Source organism: Kwoniella mangroviensis, assembly GCF_000507465.2.
Source record: "Kwoniella mangroviensis CBS 8507 chromosome 1 map unlocalized Ctg01, whole genome shotgun sequence".
Classification (NCBI taxonomy): Eukaryota; Fungi; Basidiomycota; class Tremellomycetes; order Tremellales; family Cryptococcaceae; genus Kwoniella; species Kwoniella mangrovensis.
Window position 1 is genome coordinate 838,044 of NW_027062533.1, and position 20,917 is coordinate 858,960.

General features: G+C 48.5%; 9 protein-coding genes across 9 annotated transcripts; 4 read left to right on the top strand and 5 right to left on the bottom strand.

Moving 5' to 3' along the window:
• Nucleotides 1-661: 661 nt before the first annotated feature.
• I203_100303 (uncharacterized protein) lies at nt 662-1,469 on the top strand (the record flags this gene model as incomplete). Its single annotated transcript, XM_065516608.1, has 4 exons — nt 662-794; nt 852-1,007; nt 1,056-1,377; nt 1,436-1,469. The coding sequence occupies 4 exons, from the start codon at nt 662-664 to the stop codon at nt 1,467-1,469; spliced, it is 645 nt and encodes a 214-aa protein (XP_065373426.1).
• A 108-nt stretch (nt 1,470-1,577) lies between these two features.
• I203_100304 (uncharacterized protein) lies at nt 1,578-3,237 on the top strand (the record flags this gene model as incomplete). Its single annotated transcript, XM_065516609.1, has 7 exons — nt 1,578-1,597; nt 1,700-1,838; nt 2,008-2,255; nt 2,301-2,406; nt 2,460-2,616; nt 2,663-3,045; nt 3,097-3,237. The coding sequence occupies 7 exons, from the start codon at nt 1,578-1,580 to the stop codon at nt 3,235-3,237; spliced, it is 1,194 nt and encodes a 397-aa protein (XP_065373427.1).
• Nucleotides 3,238-3,665: 428 nt separating this feature from the next.
• I203_100305 (uncharacterized protein) lies at nt 3,666-4,714 on the top strand (the record flags this gene model as incomplete). The annotated part of the gene is made up of 5 exons (XM_065516610.1): nt 3,666-4,007; nt 4,111-4,131; nt 4,189-4,237; nt 4,368-4,480; nt 4,541-4,714. The coding sequence occupies 5 exons, from the start codon at nt 3,666-3,668 to the stop codon at nt 4,712-4,714; spliced, it is 699 nt and encodes a 232-aa protein (XP_065373428.1).
• Nucleotides 4,715-4,766: 52 nt separating this feature from the next.
• Nucleotides 4,767-8,617, bottom strand: I203_100306 (uncharacterized protein; the record flags this gene model as incomplete). The annotated part of the gene is made up of 5 exons (XM_019149092.1): nt 4,767-5,279; nt 5,341-6,452; nt 6,508-7,929; nt 7,985-8,278; nt 8,323-8,617. 5 exons carry the CDS (start codon nt 8,615-8,617, stop codon nt 4,767-4,769), a joined length of 3,636 nt encoding a protein of 1,211 aa, XP_019001619.1.
• A 1,859-nt stretch (nt 8,618-10,476) lies between these two features.
• On the bottom strand, nt 10,477-10,933 carry I203_100307 (uncharacterized protein; the record flags this gene model as incomplete). Its single annotated transcript, XM_019149091.1, has 3 exons — nt 10,477-10,546; nt 10,607-10,709; nt 10,768-10,933. The coding sequence occupies 3 exons, from the start codon at nt 10,931-10,933 to the stop codon at nt 10,477-10,479; spliced, it is 339 nt and encodes a 112-aa protein (XP_019001618.1).
• A 1,393-nt stretch (nt 10,934-12,326) lies between these two features.
• Nucleotides 12,327-14,218, bottom strand: I203_100308 (uncharacterized protein; the record flags this gene model as incomplete). Its single annotated transcript, XM_019149090.1, has 7 exons — nt 12,327-12,393; nt 12,444-12,786; nt 12,841-12,985; nt 13,040-13,288; nt 13,336-13,490; nt 13,533-13,869; nt 13,931-14,218. 7 exons carry the CDS (start codon nt 14,216-14,218, stop codon nt 12,327-12,329), a joined length of 1,584 nt encoding a protein of 527 aa, XP_019001617.1.
• An 804-nt stretch (nt 14,219-15,022) lies between these two features.
• On the bottom strand, nt 15,023-15,568 carry I203_100309 (uncharacterized protein; the record flags this gene model as incomplete). Its single annotated transcript, XM_065516611.1, has 3 exons — nt 15,023-15,197; nt 15,252-15,317; nt 15,360-15,568. The coding sequence occupies 3 exons, from the start codon at nt 15,566-15,568 to the stop codon at nt 15,023-15,025; spliced, it is 450 nt and encodes a 149-aa protein (XP_065373429.1).
• A 2,274-nt stretch (nt 15,569-17,842) lies between these two features.
• Nucleotides 17,843-18,865, bottom strand: I203_100310 (uncharacterized protein; the record flags this gene model as incomplete). Its single annotated transcript, XM_019149087.1, has 1 exon — nt 17,843-18,865. The coding sequence occupies one exon, from the start codon at nt 18,863-18,865 to the stop codon at nt 17,843-17,845; it is 1,023 nt and encodes a 340-aa protein (XP_019001614.1).
• Nucleotides 18,866-19,504: 639 nt separating this feature from the next.
• On the top strand, nt 19,505-20,759 carry I203_100311 (uncharacterized protein; the record flags this gene model as incomplete). The annotated part of the gene is made up of 7 exons (XM_019149086.1): nt 19,505-19,684; nt 19,736-19,830; nt 19,880-19,939; nt 19,987-19,997; nt 20,048-20,094; nt 20,142-20,292; nt 20,341-20,759. The coding sequence occupies 7 exons, from the start codon at nt 19,505-19,507 to the stop codon at nt 20,757-20,759; spliced, it is 963 nt and encodes a 320-aa protein (XP_019001613.1).
• Between the last annotated feature and the right edge of the window lie 158 nt (nt 20,760-20,917).

Consider the following 20,917-nt stretch of genomic DNA (forward strand, 5'->3'; position numbering starts at 1 on the left):
CTCGAAAACATAACACCGCAAAACCCGACGATGAGGATCAATGTGGCAACTACATGGCCCAGTGATCCCCACGTCACCTTGGGTGTATCGTGCAATCGCTGTCGGCGATGTCCGAGTCAAACAGCCATATACGATATGTCACTCGTACCCGCACTTAGAACGAACTCTGAAACATAAACGTGATTGACGGTCAACGATATCGACACAATGCACGTTTGTATCTTCTTATTCCTGGATTCTTGTTCAGACCTGCTACCTCGTACCACGATCTGGTTCCTGTCCAGTACATGAACTGCATGAGCTGTTCATCACTCCACCTTGATCACTGTTATCGCTCATGTCATACCTGCTATAAAAGTCTTGGCATTATCTCTATTTCTATCCCGGTCTTTTGGTGTCCCTGTGTCTTCAACTATTGAATCATGAACGGTCTCTCTTCATCTTGTGTGTCGACCAACCAGATCTCTATGCACCTTTCGAGCAGCACGCACGTGTCATTCTGTCGAAGTGGGCCTTGTCGCTCGAGAATTCTATCCTCAACTCGATTCGACTTCCACATAGAAGAGTTTACTGACCCCGTTAGCTCTGCAATATATATAGTCAATCATGTTAGTGGGAGCCTCTCGGGTACTCTTCCTCAACCATCAAGTCCTCAATCAAAATGGGGTACTCTGCGCTTCTTTTAGGTGCTCTCGTCGCCGCACCAGCGTTCGGACAAACCTTCCGGAGGACCGCAGCTTGTCCTCAATTAGGTTGTGTCTTCCCTCCTGATCAGACTGACTTTATTGCCGGTCGTGAGTATCAGTGCGTTGAACTTGTGGTGTGCTTTCTCTGAAACATCTCCTGTATAGAAACTTTCGATCTTCGAATTGAAGTACAGGCGCCTGTAAACGGATCTGAAGCTTACAACAACGGTCAAGTTGATAAGAACTTCTCCATCAAGATCGGCGGTCAAGGAGCAGAGCTAGTCGATGCCGCTCAATTCTTCGGCTTGAGTGATCCTGAGGGTGAGCGGTGCCAGCCTTAGACTGTGAGCCATACTGACTCCACCACAGCTGAAAAATACAATTTCACCTACTACGAGGATTTGTTCGCCGAGGACGCTCATGCCCCTACCCCCGTCAATGTTGTCGCCAAGTCGTACCGAAACTTACAGTTACACACTCCCGGGACTTACGAGGTTGTTTTAACCTACAACAATGGTGATACTACTAAAGCCACCTGGACCGTGGCTGACCTCGCCGAAAAGAAGAAGGCAAAGAACGTCATCTTCTTTGTCGGTGACGGTATGGCCGGATCTATGCTGTCGGCTGCTCGTCTGCTTGGTCACAAGACCATCAACGGTAAATACCAATCCAAGCTCAAGCTTGACGAGGCGTGAGTCTCGCCATAACTGACTGCCCACCTTTTGATTCGCTAATTTGAGCTATGACAGTCCCGGGTACGGATCTCAAATGACTCACTCGTAGGTTTTCAAGTAAGCAGGACAAGGCTGATATTTTCAAGACTCGACTCTTTCATTACCGATTCTGCCAATTCTGCTTCAGCCTTATTCTCTGGCAAAAAAATGACCGTCAATGGTCTCAACGCATACACTGTGAGTAACTCGAATCAAGAGAAGGTCTGAAACATTAACTGATATGCAATGCTTCGTAGGAGTAAGTTCTGAAAGACGGTAACATGAGCTGATCCAAAACAGTTCGACGGGTAAAGCTTATGGCGATCCTAAAGTTGAAACCATCTTCGAGATGTTCCGAAGAATCGAAGGTGGTCAAGTTGGTGTTGTCAGCAAAGCTTATATCGCCGACGCAACCCCTGCTGCGGTCTGCACTCACACCGTGAGTCTCTCAGTGAGGTTCCCAAGAGCTAATCGTCGCAGAGTCAAAGGTCTCAATACACCGCTATCATCGAGCAATATCTTAGTGGTGTCGCCGGTAATTACTCTTGGTTCCCTTGGGAAGGTGTAGATCTCCTGTTCGGTAAGTTATATATCTGAATTGTATGTAGCTGACGTCAACAGGCGGTGGTGGTGAAAACTTCTTACCCGGACCTGGAAATGGCAATATCTCCCAATTTGACCGATGGGCCTCGGAAGGTTATCAAGTCGGTTACACAAAAACTGAACTCGAGGCTTTCGACAACGCTCAACGAGCTCTTGCTATCTTCACTCAAGGTAACATCAGTACTTGGCTCGATCAAAATGTCTACACCGATCTCTTAGATCTTGCTGTCACACCTCAAGGAAAGCGAGGAGCGTGAGTAATTCATTAGTGAGAATCGCGCTGATGCTTGTTAATCAGTCGTGATCAACCTGGTCTAAAGGACATGACCCTTAAGGCCATTGATATACTCCACACCCGATCAAAAGAGAGAAACACCGGTTTCATGCTTATGTCCGAAGCTGCCGTGAGTCACGTCTAAAATCTCGTCTTTCTCTTTACTGACAAGATGATCACTAGCTCATTGACAAAGAGATGCACGTCCTTGACATTGATCGAGCCCTCGGTGAAGTTCTTGAACTCGACGACACCGTTCGAGCTACTCTCAAGCACCTTGAAGAGATTGGCGAACTCGATGATACTCTCGTTGTCGTTACCGCCGATCACGGACACGGATGTAAGTGTAACATACGGCTGACGCAAACAAAGCTGACATCTCGCAGTCGATGTATTCGGATCTGCCGATACTAAATATCTTCAACAACAAAATTCGGATCGGGCCAAGCGAAGTGCTATCGGAACATATCAAAACTCCGGTCTTTCAGCTTACCAAGTACCTCAAGATGTCCTCGCAAACAATCATACCATCTTCCAAAGTCCACAAGGCGATGGTTTCCCAGTGACATGGGACCCAAGATATACCATCGCTCACGGTTGGGCTGCCATCCCCGATCACCGAGAAGACTTCGAAGTCAACAAAGACCACGAGAGAGTCCCTGCTGTTAAGAACACCACCGGGTATTTCTTCAACCCCGAGGACAATCAACGAGGTTTCGCCATGACTGGTAACTTGGGAACTGGAGATGGGCAAGGTGTGCACTCTTTAGTAAGTCTCGAAAGTATATATATATGTGTACCAGTCGCTAACAATCTACAGGTTGACGTCCCCGTTTACGCTTTCGGTCCTGGTCACGAGTACTTCCGAGGTGTCATGAACAGTCCAGATCTCGCTTTCAAAGTTGCCTTGGCACTTGACCTTGGTAGAAACTCGAATGTCACTGCGTCATACAGGAAGTAAGCTTCCATCGTAGGATTGACTAAATAATCATCACCTAGAAAGATAGAAAGAAGGTCCATAAAAAGATAAATTATTATAATTTGATATATAACAAAAAGAAACACTACGATTAAAATGTCGTACACTATAACAAAACACAATACAATGGGATGAGATCAAGAGCGTCTCTGATCTCAAGGGTTCGGTGCTCACAATTGTCTTATTCAATGCAATGGCAGACATGCATGCATTGATTGACACAGTGCTATCTCATGACCTGCATTTGCACATATCATGTCGTGAATCACGTCGCCCACGTGGTTATGTCAATGTGGAGGGACTCGCGGTATCGCATCGTGTATGCCATTTCAATATTTGGATACCGTCCAAGTCCAAGATCCTATACCTCTCTTTTTTTTGTTGTTACACCATACCAAACGCTCACAGCAATGCCTAAAGATACTTTCAACCTTCCAGAGTACTTCGCTCTTCACTCATATCTATCCGCGTTAATATGCGGCGCCTTTGTCCTCCTTCCACGTTCTACTCCATGGTTCGTTGGCGACGTAGTTCAATCATCTTCAACCGATAGACCTGAGTATGCGTTTCTGACCCCATTGACGTCTCGCCCGCTGGTGACAATGGTCTGGGATATCTTGGGCATGCTAATTTGTATGTCATGGTGGGGTTCCATCATGCGGAGATGGTCGCAGGCCGCCCCCTCAAGGGCGACTGTTGCGAATGAAGAAGCAATCAATGAAAGAACTAGTAGGAACAAGCGAATGTTGAATGTGAGTTCAAAGCTTGTAGTATATGGCTGACATCTTAGAGGATCGGTGAATGTGCTGCGTCAACTCTAGTAGCAAGCTTAGTGCTATATGTCTTGATAATTAGCCTTGGAGCTCCTATCGACAGGTAAGTAACCATCCCTTTGATCAATCCCGACAAGACTGATTTGATACTCTTGGTCAGTCATCACCTACATACTTTTCTACTCTCCCTACACATATCTATCCTCACCGTGTGGCCAACAGTTCATGCTTTGGGCGTACCATCGATCTATGATAGCGGTACATACGCTCGTTTCCGCATGACACGGCTATTCTGCGAATTCCGGTGAGTGATTGGAAATGCAGTCTCTGTGCTGATAGGTAGACCCGAAACTCCCTTGGAGAGGGCATTAGTGTATCCAGTCATCGGAACTCTATCTGGTGCTTGGTGTGGTGCGATACCTATCCCTCTGGATTGGGACAGACCTTGGCAGGTGAGCTGACCGGCGACTGTTTTGCTGCTTCGGGCTGCGCGCTCATCGTATCATTGCCAGAACTATCCCCTCACACCTACCGTCGGATCTATCCTCGGCTTCATCGTTGGAGGGTTCGTTTCATGGCTTCATTCTGCGTTGATAGATACTGTGGATGAGGTATTGCAAACAAAGGAACAGGTGGGAAATACATCTAGTGAAAAGAAGAAGAAGAAGCGTACAAAGCGCACATGAAAATGCATCACATATGATATATGACATATCTAGGCTTCAATTAACAATTTACTTACTTGATCAACCTTAACCAGATCGTTCCCATCATGCTCTTCTCTCTGACCAACTCCCAAGGTCCCATCACTGGTCGCGATCCATTGAGACCCATCAATCGAGCCTCGATATCCTGTTTCCCTTCCGCTGTGCCTTCCGCCTCCAATGAAACCATACCATGCCATTCAGGGGCAACTGGGTCTGCCTGATTTACTTCAAATCCAGCTACGTGCAAATACCTCTTTGCACTCAGCCTAGCTCCAGAAGCCACGGTCACATCTCGACGATCGTATGCCAGACGGATGGATTTCAACGCTCTCTCAGCGAAAGGCGCGAGGTTGAGGAATATGATTTGAGGTGTGGGTAAGAAAGGATAATAGTACGAAGGAGCGATATCGAACCCGTTGACGTATGATGGCGGATTGCCATTCGGAGAAAAGGTATAATCAAGTGGAACGAGCAAGTGTCGAACGAACGGCACATACACCAATACATGTTCAGTAGTCTTGGGCTGACGAATGGCGGTGTTGACCTAGATACAGACAGCTGCCTGATTAGTTGCGAACTTTAGATGTAAAGTGTCAAAGACCTACGACTATGTCACCCAGTTTCATTCTCCTCAAAGCCCCGCACTTCTCCATTTCCTTGGCAGCAGCAGCAGCTCCTTCAGCTGAAGGCCAACGTTGAATCCGATCTGATAAAGGCACAAATACCCTCAGGATCGGAGCACGTCCTACAGTAAACGGTATTGGACGTTCGAAACAAGGTTCTGGTCGGTTGGGAGGTGGTGTACCGAAATCTTTTCGAGAGAGGAATACGCCTGATATGGGTGAATTTCCGCCATTTTCAGAACGACGCCCTGAACGGCCACCGTCGCTGCTCGCAAAGCTTGATCGTGTTCCACCACCGCCAATCGGAGGAGGCATTGATAGTCCCGCAGGAAAGCCAGGGACCGGTGGAGCATTTCTATCGACTGCGAATGATGGTCGCCCGCTATAAACACTCGGTACGCGTTGATGGGCAGAGAAAGAGGGTGTGCTTTGTACAGAGAATATTGATCCAGGCCGGCTCGATTCCGATGATTTACGAGATCGCGAAGGTTCGCCATGTCGTTTGAAGCCGTAACGTTTTGCTGACGGATAGCTGACGGGCGGAAGAGCTGCTTTGCCTGAAGGCATCGGGGCTGCAGGGGCAATAGACGCTATATCGGCAAGGGGCTCTGCGCTTATACTGGCAGTCCGTCGTCGACCAAAAGAAAAAGATGCAGCAGAAGCTATGGAGCCAATAGAGCCACGCCGGCGTATTTTTTGAGTATTGGGCAACGAAGTAGGCTCGTCGTCCTGGGGGGCTTGAGCAGCAAGAGGCTCGGGCATGACGATTTCCACGAGTCTTTCTTGCCGAGGCATCTTTGTCGCCGGTGCAAGACTGCCAGCATCAGAACCAGCTGCACTACCTAGACGTGAGCGGGGTCTTTGGCTCCCAAAGCTGTTGAAAGAGCTTGAAAAGGGTAAGTTGGGCATATTTGGTGCGGGGTTGACGTAATCGTCCTCGAAAGGTAGTGGTGGTGGATTTGGGAAAGCAGTCAAAGGTAGTTGACGCAGGTGAAGTACTATGAGTGTATGCGACAAGCATAGATGTTGAAGTAGGTTGTACCATTGAGATGGGTATGTGCTGTACGTGAGCGGATCATGCAATAAGGATTCCACTGCGTCATCGAGTCAGCATGATCGAACTTTGTCGTACAAATTGTTACTACTCACAGAAACCTTCCCAAACAGTCAAGTTTGGCCAGCTTCTTCCTTTCTCACGATCAACTTGAACTCCCCATTCTTTCATCACCCATCGTCCTATCGCCTCACCGGTGAACCTTTTGCGTATAAGATCAGATGCTCCAGTGAGGGAGAGAAAAGAGTTTATCGATACATGAGACAACAAAGCAGCTTGAATCGGAGCATGAAGTAGCAGAAAGGTCAAAGTTGCTCGAGGTCTTTCTCTCGCGGTTGTTCGAGGGCGAGCTTGAGTTTGAGGGCTTGGAGGGATCGTCGGCGAAGCGATATGCGGGGAGCCAAATTTATTCCTGACTTCGTTTGTCGGGCTTGTTAGTGGAGAGCTGACAGCTCTTCTGGGTTGAGCTGACGATGAACGGGGCGGTAATTGAGAAGTTGCAAGAGATGCTTGGCCTTCGGGAGATACAGGAGACGGCGTGTCGCGACTCCATTGACTGATAGGATCTGAGCTTTTGTTTGGGGTCGTACGAGGATCGATTAATGGTGGAAGTGTAGGAGAGCGTGGAAAGTCAAAGTTGAGTGGTCGCACTGAAGACCTTTTGTCTTTGTTGACCAAAGTCGCTGAGCTAGGCGTGGCTAGATGTCGTTGTCCTTTCTCGGTACTGGTCTCTCTCTTGGGGATCTGTTTTGGGGATGTCTGTTGCAGCTTAGAGCTGCTTGCGATAACGACAACATTAGCTTTTGAAGAGTTCCTAGAATTAGAAATTGGAGGGGCCGGCAGAGGCCGTGTCGCTCGTGATTTTGGGGGAGTAGCGGTTACTGAAGGATTTACGGTTATCTCTCGAGGAGCTTCGGCAGAACGGTGATTGCTAATGGTCGCAGCTATAGCTTTGGCATATGCTCCAGCCTCGGAAAGCTGCTCCTGAGCCTTGGAATTGGAGTTTGGTGGTAGTGATGAGATGGTCTTGTCCATTGTTGTAGGTGTCTCCAAAGTAATAGCAGTATTATCCTGCTTGCTTGAGTTTCCCTGCCTCGCACTTGACCCACTGTTCTTGTCAACCTTGGGCATTGGCGTTCGGCGACTGGATGAGGCTGAACGTCGCGCACTGACCATCGGCCTCAGCTCCGACTGCTTGTCGTGAGCGTAAACTGATGCTTGAGCACCAGCGGGAAGATTATCAGAATTCGGGATGTCTGCATCGTCGAACCGACTGAAGCGTGCTGTCTCATGGCGCTTTGGCGTAGACCGAGTTGTGCCATTCTGATGAGTGGCATTGGGTGTCATAAAGGTCGTCTCGCTCCCATGCACAGGGGATTGTGGTTTCGAAGACGAAATGGCTGTGACGTGGTCAGCCTGTACGTGACGCGGCGTATGTGGTGACAATGAATGGCCTTGTCGGTGATGATTTGTAGATTGTGAGTGAAGTTGTTCGGTCGATTTGCCGTGCAGATTGACTATCATAACAATCAAAATTTCAGTACACACACACATAGCCTATAAATGACTCACCTGACTGGTTCGAAGGAAGCTGTTTCACTGTGCTTGCAACATCATCATATCTCTGTCCGCCTTGACTAGCTGCCGAGACGACTGGAGGATTGATAGGATCATATGGCGAGGTTGCGCTCAGGCGTCGAGGAGTAGAGATAGGAGGTGAGGCAAGAGCGGGGTGTATTGGATATCTACTTCTTGGCGTTGCTGCCGGCGGAGATTGTGGATCAGCTGCCAGGGGATTTCTGAGAGCTGAAGCGATAGGTGTTGAATTAGGCTTATTTGGTCTTGGTTGGAATTGGGAATTTGGAGCTGTTCGCAATAATCAGCCTTGTTACATACACTGTCCAACTTACTATGATCCGCTTGTGTCCTCCTCCTCTGATCCATGTTACTGCCTAAATCATCCCTACGACCTAACGCACTAGGTGCTGCCCCAGCCGGAAGGGATTCGTATGATGGTCCAGCAACGATATCCCGCCCAAAAGAGGGTCCTGGCCCTGACACTGATCTTCCATAGCTTTTAGGTCCTACTCGTACACCATTGTCATTTGTTGATGGCTGCACTGTTGGCTTGTTCTGAGAAGTGGACAAGGACATGCGTCGGAAGAATCCAGGTTTCTTAGGCTGAGGTTGTAGACCGGTGGCCATGTTGGTCAGTGCGACTATTGGGACAGCTTCATGAACAGGATTGTCGGTTTTTTCTAACGAAATGTGTCGGTAGCCTTCTTGACCGGATGCTAAGACAGAGATCGTTTTTAGGATCTCCAACGATTGCGAACGTCGATTGTAAGATGATGGAGGTGGATTATTACGCGTCAGTGTAGATGATCTGGAAAAGTCGGATATGATCGAGGCAGGTCGTCGCCAAGAGTCGCTGCCGCTGAGAGGGGGAGGGAGACAGGTAAGAGGAAGAGGTGGAGAGTGGGTCATTAGGATGACAACGGTTGCAGTGAGCGAGATAGGTGGAACACAACATGAATTAGCGTGAGCTGTTGGGGTAAATGATGACACTAAAGCGTTATGACATGCGGTACATAACTCACATATGATGTAGCCTGATCTGATAGTACGAGAACCCTTACCCTTCTACCCAAGCGTTGTGTGTGTATCTGGGTTATTGTCGATGAAACGAAACAGGGTGAATCGACTGAAGTCTGTGTCGCCAGACCTGGAGCACACTGATCTGAGCTAACTTATCAATCTGCTGTACCCCGACGCATACACGATGACGCTACTGTGATGGCTATGGTGGTAGAATCTAAGGTTAAGGATGAGGATGAGTTGAGAGGTTGATGTGAAAAGTGGATTGTTATTGACTGATCAATGATGATTGATGATTGACTGTTTGATTAATGCGGGACCGAGCGCTTCATCGTATCCTGAACCATTAATTTGGATGGTTACTCCATTTCATCTCATCATACAATCTTGCACCTTTCGTTCACCTCTACCATCAATCACTGTCACCAGTACCACTGTGCAGGCCCATCAACTGCTCGGCCTCAACCTGCAGTCACCAAGATCAATGACCATGCGGTGATGTCCCACGTTCGTCAGATCACTGCTTGACAATCGGTCCAGCTTTCGTCACTCCCCATGCCGATCCGTGTCGACTTAGTGAATGTCTTTACGACCTATAAGAAACATGGAATATATCCCACTTCTGCTCTTTCAGATGCGCATTCTGACTGAGTTCGGGAGACACCTTCCGACTACAGACCCTCCGGTGCTTTGAAAGCCAAGTTAGCATGTGCAGCTTCACTGCTTCCCTTGGTAAGGTGTGTTAGTCAGATCCGCCCCCTTTTCCTGGAACAGAAAATACTCTTCACACCAAACAATTCCGTCACGTTACATTTGACCCCACTAGAGTTCCGACTTGCAAATATTCCTTATACCGGACAAACACAGCAGATCCTCCATGATGATAGGCACGGTGACCTTACTTCTTTGTTGTTCGGCCTTCCCAAGCGTGCATGTCATGCAGGCAATCCACCAGAATTATACTGACTACCCCACACACTGACAGTCTACAAGACTTGTGCTTGCCACGCAACCTCGGCTTGGAAGGTCATGCAAGTAGATAAGAACTATCTGGAGTAAGGGTATGCAGATTCATTCTTCTTCAGCCGGACGAAAACTTCCCAGATCGACCTTACTGAAAAGAACTGTCAATGTCCGGAGATGCAACAAATAGACTGCATCTGGCAAGATAATGACATCCTATTCAGCTAATTTACCATCCGCTAGAATATCCGGGTTCCACATATAAGCATCTACACTTTAGCCTTATTTCGTACACACGACCTTGAACAGCACCTCCAATTCTGTGTAACGATGATTGTTCACTTCATGTATCGGAATCCAGGAGCATCATCTGCGTATGTAGCGGTATCGGGCCTAAAGTCGATAGCAGGTGGTCCACCTTCTCTTTCATCTCGCTTTCTGTTCTCTCTCCAGATCATGAATTGGTAAAAACCGGTGAAGCCAGCACCTGCACAGGATAAAGCTCAGATGACAGCGGAACCCATGGAGTATTTCGGTGAATCAGTAGAAGGGAAAAGATACCCAGATCCGACACTGCGTAATCGTCAGTCAACACAGACATCGGGGGGATTTAACGCGACTAGAGCCACTTACGCAACTGCTTGAGCGAGCGAGACAGCACCGGGTACGGCAACAGCACGACGGGACTTGTTTCCAGAATTGTTAGCTTGCCAAGTGACAATGAGAGGTGTACAGACTACTCGGCAATATCGTTAGCAAAGCAAGATAATGCTGGCGAGACATAGTAGACCCACCGTAATGACCGACTTCGGCCAGCACAAGGGCAGCAAAGCGAGCTTTGTGTGCAGAGCTAGGCACACCAAGCCAAATGGCGAATGCAGCGATCTCCAAGGCCCATCCAACTTGCGTCCACAATCCTCTGTCTCTCACTCTGTCGGGGAATCCAGCGCAGAGAATCATGACGTGTTCAAGGCCTCAGCAAGACGAATCAATCGGGAATGGATGACTCCACCTACCACAGCGGCAGTGCCATAAAGGGCGAGAGTAGCGATCTGGCCTGTAGCGCCTGTGAAACCATTTTCAGCGGTCAAGGTGGGTAGATATGCAGAGAGAGCCGGTCCAGTGATTTGTTGACACATATTGGCGAGTGCAGTTGTGAGAAGTCAGTCATCCCGCACGGAGATGGTTTTTATCGTACTCACGAAGCAATTGTTGCCATCGAAAAGCACAGGCTAAGGTTTGTTTCCAATTGATCTTGTGATGTTCCTCGGCGCAATCGAGAAATCGCTTGTACATCACTGGGACCATTCGGTTAACCCTGTTCGGATCACGACTTGCCACTCACAAAAATCCTTCTGTTTTTCAGAAGTATTCGCTACGATGGGATACCTTCGGGCAGCCAGTACACCGCACAGGCCCCAATGAGTAAAGTGGCACCGCCCTCGATCAAGAAGAGGATCCGCCAAGACTCGAGATGTTTCGGATGGATCTGCGAGACACCATAAGCAATGATACCATTGATGCAGCCACTGGGACAGTCTCAGGATTGCTCAGACGGATAAACTCACCCCATAGGGGCCATAGCCAGCCAGATAGCTACACGCGAGCCAGTCTTCTTCGAGTGTGGGATCTTGATAGATATATTTGGTACAGGGGGACGAATCCAGCTTCTGCAGTCGCGAAAGATCATCTCATCGAGAATGGTGTCAGTTCCAACGGGTTTGCACTCAAACCTGAGGAGAAAGTGAGAGCATGCCCGCCGCTGGTTGAGAACTGATGATGTTTGCTCAGGTTCTATACGTTGCGATGACGAGAGAGAACAGCGTTTGTCGATGTCCTCTGCACAAGGATGGAGGAACATACAAAGTCTCAAAGTTCTGTACGTGTGGCTCGACTAGTTTTCTGCTACATGATTGTTGACCCTTGACCAGTCCAATCATTCGGCATTGCATGCCCAGATGGTCTGACTGTTGACACTGAGGGCAATCTGTTCATCTGTCACCCGTCTTTGATATCGATCTTCGTGGTCAGTAGACATGGGCTGCCTGTAGCACGAATCATACCGCCGGAAGGTCATGAAACCAGCGTAACCAACTTCAACTTATATTTGGAAGCACACCGTCAAATAGGAAGAGGCTCTACTTTACAGATTCCACAGCTGGACGGATCTGCTTTGTTGACTGAAAGCACGAGGGAGTAACTCCGCTGAGATCGACTCGAGCTTAGGGGAATAGTCGATCAAGTTCTATTAGAACACGCACAGAGGGTCCGCTTGTAGGTTACGAAAATGCATGATGTACAGATCATAGAGACGCAGCTATACCTGCATAGGCATAGCAATCTGTCAGATGCGCTATCGCCCGACCAAACGGTACTCTAAATACCGCAATGGAGGATACACAATGGCAGTGACACCAGCACTGAGATTACGAAGTCAGCATGCTGGCAATAGCCGTAAGCTTATACTCACCTCATCTCGAAGCCTAGATCCCCACCGAATTCTCCAAACACTGCACCTAATGGACCGATGTACCACACCTGGGCCATACTTACTACCGCAGCACCTGCACTACAGCAACACGCAAATATACCAGCAGCACCAATAGGTAATCTTCTCCAGTTGTCGTACACTGTCAAGTCGTACCCTCTGGCAGGACCAGATGAATCAATGCCTTGCCTGTGGAACCAGTACCGGAAGATGTAGTGCTCCTCGAAGACCACGACCACGAAGAATGCCACCCAGTAACCGAGTATAGCCAGAAAATTGGAGAGAATCTCGGAGAAGTGTTCACGTCCAGCAACAGCAGCGACAGCTGGGAGATGGGAATCGTGAGCAAGGTTCTTTACTAATCTGACTGCACACTCACTGTAGATGACGAAGACGAGGATGGTCCACAATGCTCTTGGGATCTTCTGAAAAGCGGGCAACAGACATTGGCAGGATAGGGCGGCGGAGTAAGTGTTGGGGATACAATTGGAGATGATGCTGAAAGCGAAGATGACGAGGATAAACTGAAGGCGGGTCAGCAGTAGAATGAATGGCAAAAAGATTTCGGTGGGACTCACCTTTCCGCCTCCTCCCCAGGGCTCGAAAACAGCAGCGAGAACTCCACCAGCATCTCCGGTCTCAAACGCTGCAGCATAATACGGCACTGTCATCAATGCGGCACTCAAAATCTCTACAAATAACAATGGGACCATGAGTCCGAACCAGGTGAGAAGGAAGACCTTCCAAGGTCGAATTGTAGAAGGTAATCTACAATTAAAGTCCGCAGCGACAGGTGCCCACCCAGAGGCAGAAGAAAACACGATACCCTGGGATATTGTCAGTATTGAAGCACGCAATTGGAAGGCAAACTCACCCCAAACGACAGGAAATCACCCGCGTATGACTTTCCTACATCTTGCTCCGCCTGCTGCGCTCCCATATTGAATCCTTTATGACCAGCTAGCCCCCACATACAGCAATAAAAGATGAAGAGGACAATCCAGGCATATCTCTCCCAGTAGTGCATTGCTGTGGCCCTGTCAGCGTGCGAAATATACTCTGATCACCTACCTTCGTATCCCACAAAGCACAGTACCAATGCTAAGAAACCCACGATCACTATAGACGCTTCAAGAGGTAATTTGTCATTCGATACATTGGTCAAAGTTTGACCGCCCAAGATGATCGCTGTGACGCTGAAACCGAGCTGGGTGAGGATGTTAAGGAATGAGAAGATGGTTGCTCCGACATATCCTACTGAATATCGCGTGATGACCATTGTCCGCAGCCCAGTTTTGGGTCCGAGAGTTGCAATGAAAGCGGTGAAAGCGGCACCCAGAGCAGTGAAAGTGACGATTGCAGCAACGGCGGAATGGAAGGTTAGAGTGTAGTATGCTTGAGCGAGGAGCTACAAGGACTAGTCAGCAATTATATCATCTGCAGAGCAATCACGACAGGGAGGCACTCACACCTATGGGCAGGGTCGACACTACCATATTGACACTCCACCATAAAAGTAACAGTCCGATAGTGTGCTTGCCATTTCTCTCGTCCTCCGGAACTCTTTCTATACCTCTTGCTTCTACACCTCTATTGAAAAGGCCCCCTAACTTGCGGAATATTGGATTTCTATGTGCAAGTTCCTCTTCCCCTAATGCCACCTCTACATCTGAGCGTTGCGCAATGTAATTGACCTCGTTCGCAGCTGATGCACCCCCATAGTAATCCTTGTTCTCCCACTCGATGTTATTGGACATGTCGGTGAAGCCGCTCGGGAGCTGGTGTCAAGGCCTCGTACTGAACCAAACTGCTACACAAGACAGAAGCGTGATCCTCGACTTTTCGTTTTCATGTGAATATAAGATGGTGGAGACATCGATAAGCTAGCAAGTCATTTGAAAGAATTTTTCGATAAGCGAACTGGAACCATATGGGTCGTCCAGTGTGGGGCAAAGATTGTAAGTCAATGGGGTCTATAATTAGCCTGTCGATCACAAGGTTTTCACCGCGGCGAGTGGTTCCTTAGATAAGACCCGTCAAGAGACCCGGTTGAACCGGAGTGCAGGTGTCGAGGTAGAAGGCGGGTGAAATGAAGCCATACGAGTAAATTATCTACTGTTACAACAGGGGATGCACAAGCACCAGATGACAGTCATAATGTTCCAGTCTGGAGGTGGAGTGAATGTACTCGCTAGAAGACGAGACAACGGCACATTCCGCCTCTAAGGACGTACGCAGAGACTAGGATTACATTATCGTTCACTTTGACAGCACGAGTTTCCAGAAAGAAGGTTATCATGCAATGCCATCAGCACAGCTCGAGAGTTCAAGTACTCATGAGAGTGATCTTAACAAATCTGGGAATTGGAGATCGTCAATTTACCACGCAGTCATCACAACTCAAACGAAAGCTGGTGATTCCGACACACATGCAGACTGGAAAATGGGGTTACTTGCTTCTCAGCTGACATACATCCTGCATTGGGCGTACCCGATTGTTGGTTAGAAGGATAAGGCTACGCTGACTGAGGCCTGCATCTCATTTTACTAAGCCACCGCCATCAAATTTCAAAGCTGGTGCCAAAATTCCCGTCAAACCCAATAGCTAGATATTCCTTCTTACCATCCTCGTCGTCATAGAATGCACCCTCTACCCATGTATCATTGATCGCACCAAGGGCTTCAACTTCCGTCTGGATAGACTGAGGCCAAAGGAGCAGGGGGTTTTTGTACCACCTAAATAGATTGTTCCAGTACACCTGCTCATCCGGTGAAAATGACTTGACGTACTCAGCGGTGTAGACAAGCGCAAGCATCACTCTTACTTCATCGGTTTCGTTATGCATACCCGCATGCCTGATACATATCAGCGAAAGATGTGTCCGCAAGCCCACTCACCATAATGGCAGATCCCGTAGCACCAAGCTCCCCTTTGGCAAAGTAGGGTGGACAGGTGGTCTGACCTGTCTTCTTCTCTCCAAAGAGGTCTTCTTGACATCGCCTGATGTGACGGCCACGTAATCGTCCAGAGTCTGCTCCCTATGACTACCGAGCCATATCTCCGTCGACCCGTTCTGGGCATGCGCGTCGATAAGGCAGACATTCATTGCGATAGCGGTGGAGGCCGGAATATGTCGACCTTTGATATCTCTGTGTACGTCTTGTCATTCAGGAAGATGACCAATTAGGGTGTTGGATCGAACACAGTGAAGATCTTGGCTTGGCCCGAGTAGCTGAGTGAGCACGGCAGAAGCGGGCTTATTGGCATATATCTCGGGGAAGAGGTCATCTGGAATATTTCGTTAGTAGTTTGGTTAATCGTGGGATGTAACTCACCTTTAACAAGCGCGGAGGGACCTGAGATATGTGACCGCATTCGATGCCTTGGCTTTACATAGGGCATGAATCAGCCATCGAGCTATTTACCCCTGCATAAGCAATAACTCACTTCCAGTGAACCCCTTTGACTGTTTCAACCATGATGCGATCTGTATCCACCATCATTCTTTCGTTGAGTCTGTCTATGATGTCTATTGGGATAGCATTGTCCAGCACGATCACACCGTCGTTGTGCAGTGCAGTGACAGCATGGTATAGATTCGAGGGAGATGAATGACCATTTGTACGCTCTATGTGCTTGTCAAGCGTGAGTCATTGTACTTGCTTTCTGCATGCAACTTTGTGCTGTGGATAAGCTGAAGCGATGCGGACCTTGTGATTCTGAGGCTATTCTTGCCGCAGATCACGCCTTGTATTTGTTCGAGGTGAGTGATTCTTGAGTTGAACAGGCCAAGTCTTACTGACAAACGCGCCAGGTGGACTTGAAGGAAAGGCTCTCTCGTCTCTCTCCATACTCTGCGATAGGATTCGAAGCTGAGAACAGCCATATATCTATATTTCTAAATGCTTAGGAAGATCGTTGGCTATCGCCACATTAAAATTCACTCAAGAGATGGCATTATCGCTATATCTCCCTCCGCTCACGGCTGGTTGGGCTTTTACGCATCTCCAGAGCTCAATCCTGACCTGACAAATGGACCTCAGAGACACGTCAAGAACTGTTGCGACTAGCCATACAGATGCTTGGCCGGGCGTTGTGCCATGAAGGAGCATTGCACATCATCGAAAGGGCATGACTGCTTGTCTTCGCCTCTACGATTATCCTACAATTGACGGAGCCAGATGCCAGGAGTAGAGATCTCATATTGAGGGTTGCTCTTTGGCTGGCAGGAGACCCCGATCAGGATCTAATGACTTACGAGAAGCATAATGGGTTTCAACTTATCAATATGTTGTGGTACGTTGCTGCCATCTCTCCAAGAATATCTGAGCTGATGGGATTGGCTACAGCCAAAGCTCAATAGCCAGAAGAGCGGAATCTCATATATCCAACGCTGGTGAGGTATCGGACATGACAGGGAGTTCATTTGACATGTCTCTTGCCTCCGCCATTCCGCCAAGTACCGAAGAAACACGCTCAACATCCCAATCAGCCCTCTTCCGTGCAGCGACAGAACCGGCGACGTTCGCTTGGGCAGATGTCGAGGAAGATATTTTGAGTTTCCACTCACAAGCGTTTCAAACAACCAGGACCAGGCGTTGATGTGGTTACGTCCAGTTAATCGACATAGAAAACCCAATGCCAAGAAAGTCGCGGCCAAGATCGTTTGTAAAGCGAATCTGGGACGTGATTTGCCAAAGCGGAAATATCCTTTCACAGAGCGTTACTCCAAGAGCATCATGCCAATATGGTTGCCAATATGGTGCCCAGTTACTTGTCCATAGACCTGCAGCTATACCTCCAAAGATTAGGAATACAATGATGGCGGCTCTCCCATTGGGATTGTAGATCGCCCTGTTTCCAATTTTAGCATTCTCTTGACTGTCAATGATGGATGAATGGTACTCACACTGCACCTGCTGTAGTTGGAGCCATTGTATGTACGCAGTATGCATGTTGAAGGGCAAAATTAAGGCAATACATGATCCTTTATATGAAATCCAAAGAAAAGTCACGTCAATACCACTTTGCAGGAGTGATTAACCATTCCGGCGGGGATGCGTGCAATCGGGTAAAAGTTAGCATGTGGTGGGAATATTTTAAACGCCAACAATCGTAGTAACTTGTTAGCATGGCTCATCAAATTCCCGAATTGCGCTTAATCCATGGATGCACTAAAGCCAATTGATCATGATTGTGAAGGTATATTCGAGCTTTACATGCTTCGTCATTGCTATACTTAGATTCGCGTCATTCGCCGTTCTCCTATCCTGTGACCATTCGTCAGATCCAAAGAAACGCACGTTCAGATAGTTCGAAAGTCCGTGTGTTCGGAGATCGGCTCACAATTCAGTCCACCTGCGTGAAAACCACCTCAATTCTACAGCACTCCAAACCTGAGCTCGGTATAATGCTTGTACACTTCTCCCGGCTTTAAAACAGTATTAGGGAAGGTGGGTTGGTTGATAGCATCTGGATGTACTTGCGGTTCTAAAGCTATACCAGCTCGAGAATTAATCTTCATATTGTCGTGTCCCGGTTGAGCGAGGTTGAGTGGTTTACCATCGAAAAATTGGATAGCAGGTTGGTCCGTCCATATCTCCATCTTCAGATCTCTCTTAGATGATACCAATTCCACTGCTCTTCTGAGTCTACCAGTGTGATCACGAAGAACAAAGTTATGGTCGTAGTGGAACGAATCTGGGAGCTCGATGGGACGGGATTGTCGGAAATCGAACGGTGTTGCTTCAACCAAAGCTATTTCACCGGTGGGAATAAGCCCATCGTCGACCGGAGTATAGCTATCCGATTCGAAAAGAATTGAATGTGTGCCAGTATTTTCCCCTCCAGTCCCGTTCAAATTGTAGTAGGCATGAGAAGTGAGATTGACAATCGTGGTTTGATCGGTGGTAGCTGACCACGTCATTTGTAGAGTCGATTCATCGGTGATGGTGTATTTAACTTCTGCGATCAATTTCCCGGGGAACCCTTCATCTCCATCCTCCGATTCTAAGCCCAGGGTGACAGAGTTGGAAGTTTGTTTCTTGACTGACCAGTTCTTCAGTCCGAACCCTTTGATTCCACCATGACAGACATGACGATTGTTTTCGTTCAAAGCGATTTGGTACGGCTTCCCATCTAGAGTGAATTTTCCATGGGCGATACGATTGGCTACTCTCCCAGCGACTGCGCCAAAATGCCAATTCCTGTTGGCGAGTTGATCGTCGAAAGATGGGAAACCCAACACGACATGCCGTCTGCCTTCAGGAGCATTGACCTGAAGTGACCGCAGTGACGCTCCGAAAGTCACAATGCTAGCTTCCATTCCATCTCCTCCAGAAAGTCTCACTTCGAGCACTTTTTGATCCTCGTACGCGGCGATGACGGTGGGTGGGTGTGACATGGTGTGTTGGACTTGATAGATGATATAAATAAGATGAGTGAAAACGAGTGCATCTTGTATGAGGGGATTACGCTTAACCGGCCCGTCCGGATCCATGCGTTATTTGATCACATGGGCTCACCGATTTCGTAGTCGTAACCTCAATTACCCCAACATCCATTGCTATTATCCGATTCTTACAACTCTTCAAATTAATCCTAGACGAATGAAAACTCAAAGACATATCAGCCTTCGACGATGGCCTTACGATGGCTCTAAGATGGGTCTTGGGTAGATCACCTACTAGACTAGGCAATCTCTCGAGCGTAGTCCTCTGCCAATAACAAGTCGACAGTTGTAGGTGAAAATACTTCGCAACGGAACCACGCTCCAAATCCACACAGTGACATCGGCTCGATTCAAAATCTTCATGCATCAGTCCACAATGAGAAACCTTTGGTAGTCGATTCAATTTTGACGTCACATCCGAATAAACCGTGTGGGTTTCCCTGGAAGCCGGGAAATCTTTGATCGGGATTCGAGGAACATGACGTCCGGCTTCATACTAAGTCTGGATCTGTGTTATTGTGTAAAGTAGGTATATAACACAGGAGTGAGCAGCAAAGGTTTCTCTTCGTCAACTCATCATCGATGATCAACATGTTCGCCAAGATACTCATCGCTGCCGCTCTCGCTCAAAGCTCTCTCGCCGCTGTACAATCGATCACATCCGGGGGACAATGTCTTCAAGTCTCTGGGTCACCCTCTGATGGCGCTGCTGTCTCACTTGGGAATTGTAACAGTGCAAACTCCCACACCACCGTTACTGGCCAGCAATGGGTGGGTAAATCGGACTTTGGAAGGAGAATGAAGCTTATACTGCTGCTTTAGGTGATCAGCAGTGGAAACAACGCCGGAGTACAGCTCTTCGGTAGCAACTTCTGTTTGGATGCTGGCTCAAATCCTGCCCCAGGCAGAGCAGTCGTGTGAGTATCACAAGTAGAGCAGCTTGGGCCCAACTCACTCCCTTCACAGGATCACTTCCTGTGCGCAATCTGGCTCTCAGACCTGGTATCTGACTGGTGATAACCGAATGTGAGTTAGCCTTTGGTAAAAGTGGAATCAAGCTGACAATTCAATAGTGCTATCACAGGTGCGCTATTCTCGCCGAATAGATCTATCCCTGCTAACATATGCTCTCAGGTGGCACGCAATGCCTTGACTTATCGGGCACTACTCCTCAAACCCAGGTGAGTTTTACCGCCCTCGAGATGAGTCTTCGCTGATCCCTTCATAGAGTTGCGCCCCCAACATCGCTACTCAAGCGTGGACAGCCAGCTTCCTCTTCGATGAACCATCATCCACTTCTTCCGCCGCCTCCGGTGCCGTTACGAACTCTACGTCAACTGCTACAGGTGTCGCTGGGGGTGCCGCCTCTTCCGCTGCCAGTGAGTGGATGCGTTGACATCGAATGGATTGGGCTAATAATGGATTAGGCGGAGCAAGCGCTGCTGCTTCAGGAGCGAGCGGCTCATCAGCTAGTGATGCTTCCGATGTCGCTTCAGCTACATCCGGTGCCGTCTCTGGTGCTTCTTCGGCCGCTGCTTCTGCCTCTTCGGGTGCCGTCTCTGCTGCTTCAGCTAGTGCTTCTGGTGCTAGCTCGGTCGCTGGTCAAGCTACCTCGGGTGCAGGTTCAGTTGCGGGACAAGCCACATCAGGTGCAGGATCTGCTGCCGGTGCCGCTACCTCTGCTGCTGGATCCGTAGCCGGTGATGCCACCTCTGCTGCCGGTGCCGCGACTTCCGCTGCTGCTTCCGCTGCTTCCGGTGGCTCTTCTGCTGCATTCCCTCGGTTCGCTATGGCTCCTGTCACCGCGATCCTAGGTGTCGCCGTCGGAGCTATGTTCGTTTTGTGATGAAAAAAATATCAAGCCACGGGTAGTCTGAGGAGAAGCAATCGATGTTAGAAGTAATATCAAGCTAAAGTATAATATGCAGTCAATCCTTCTTTTCCGTCCCTTTTGCAGAAGGTCTGTGATCCAATTAGCGGACAAACATAATTAACAGTACTTCC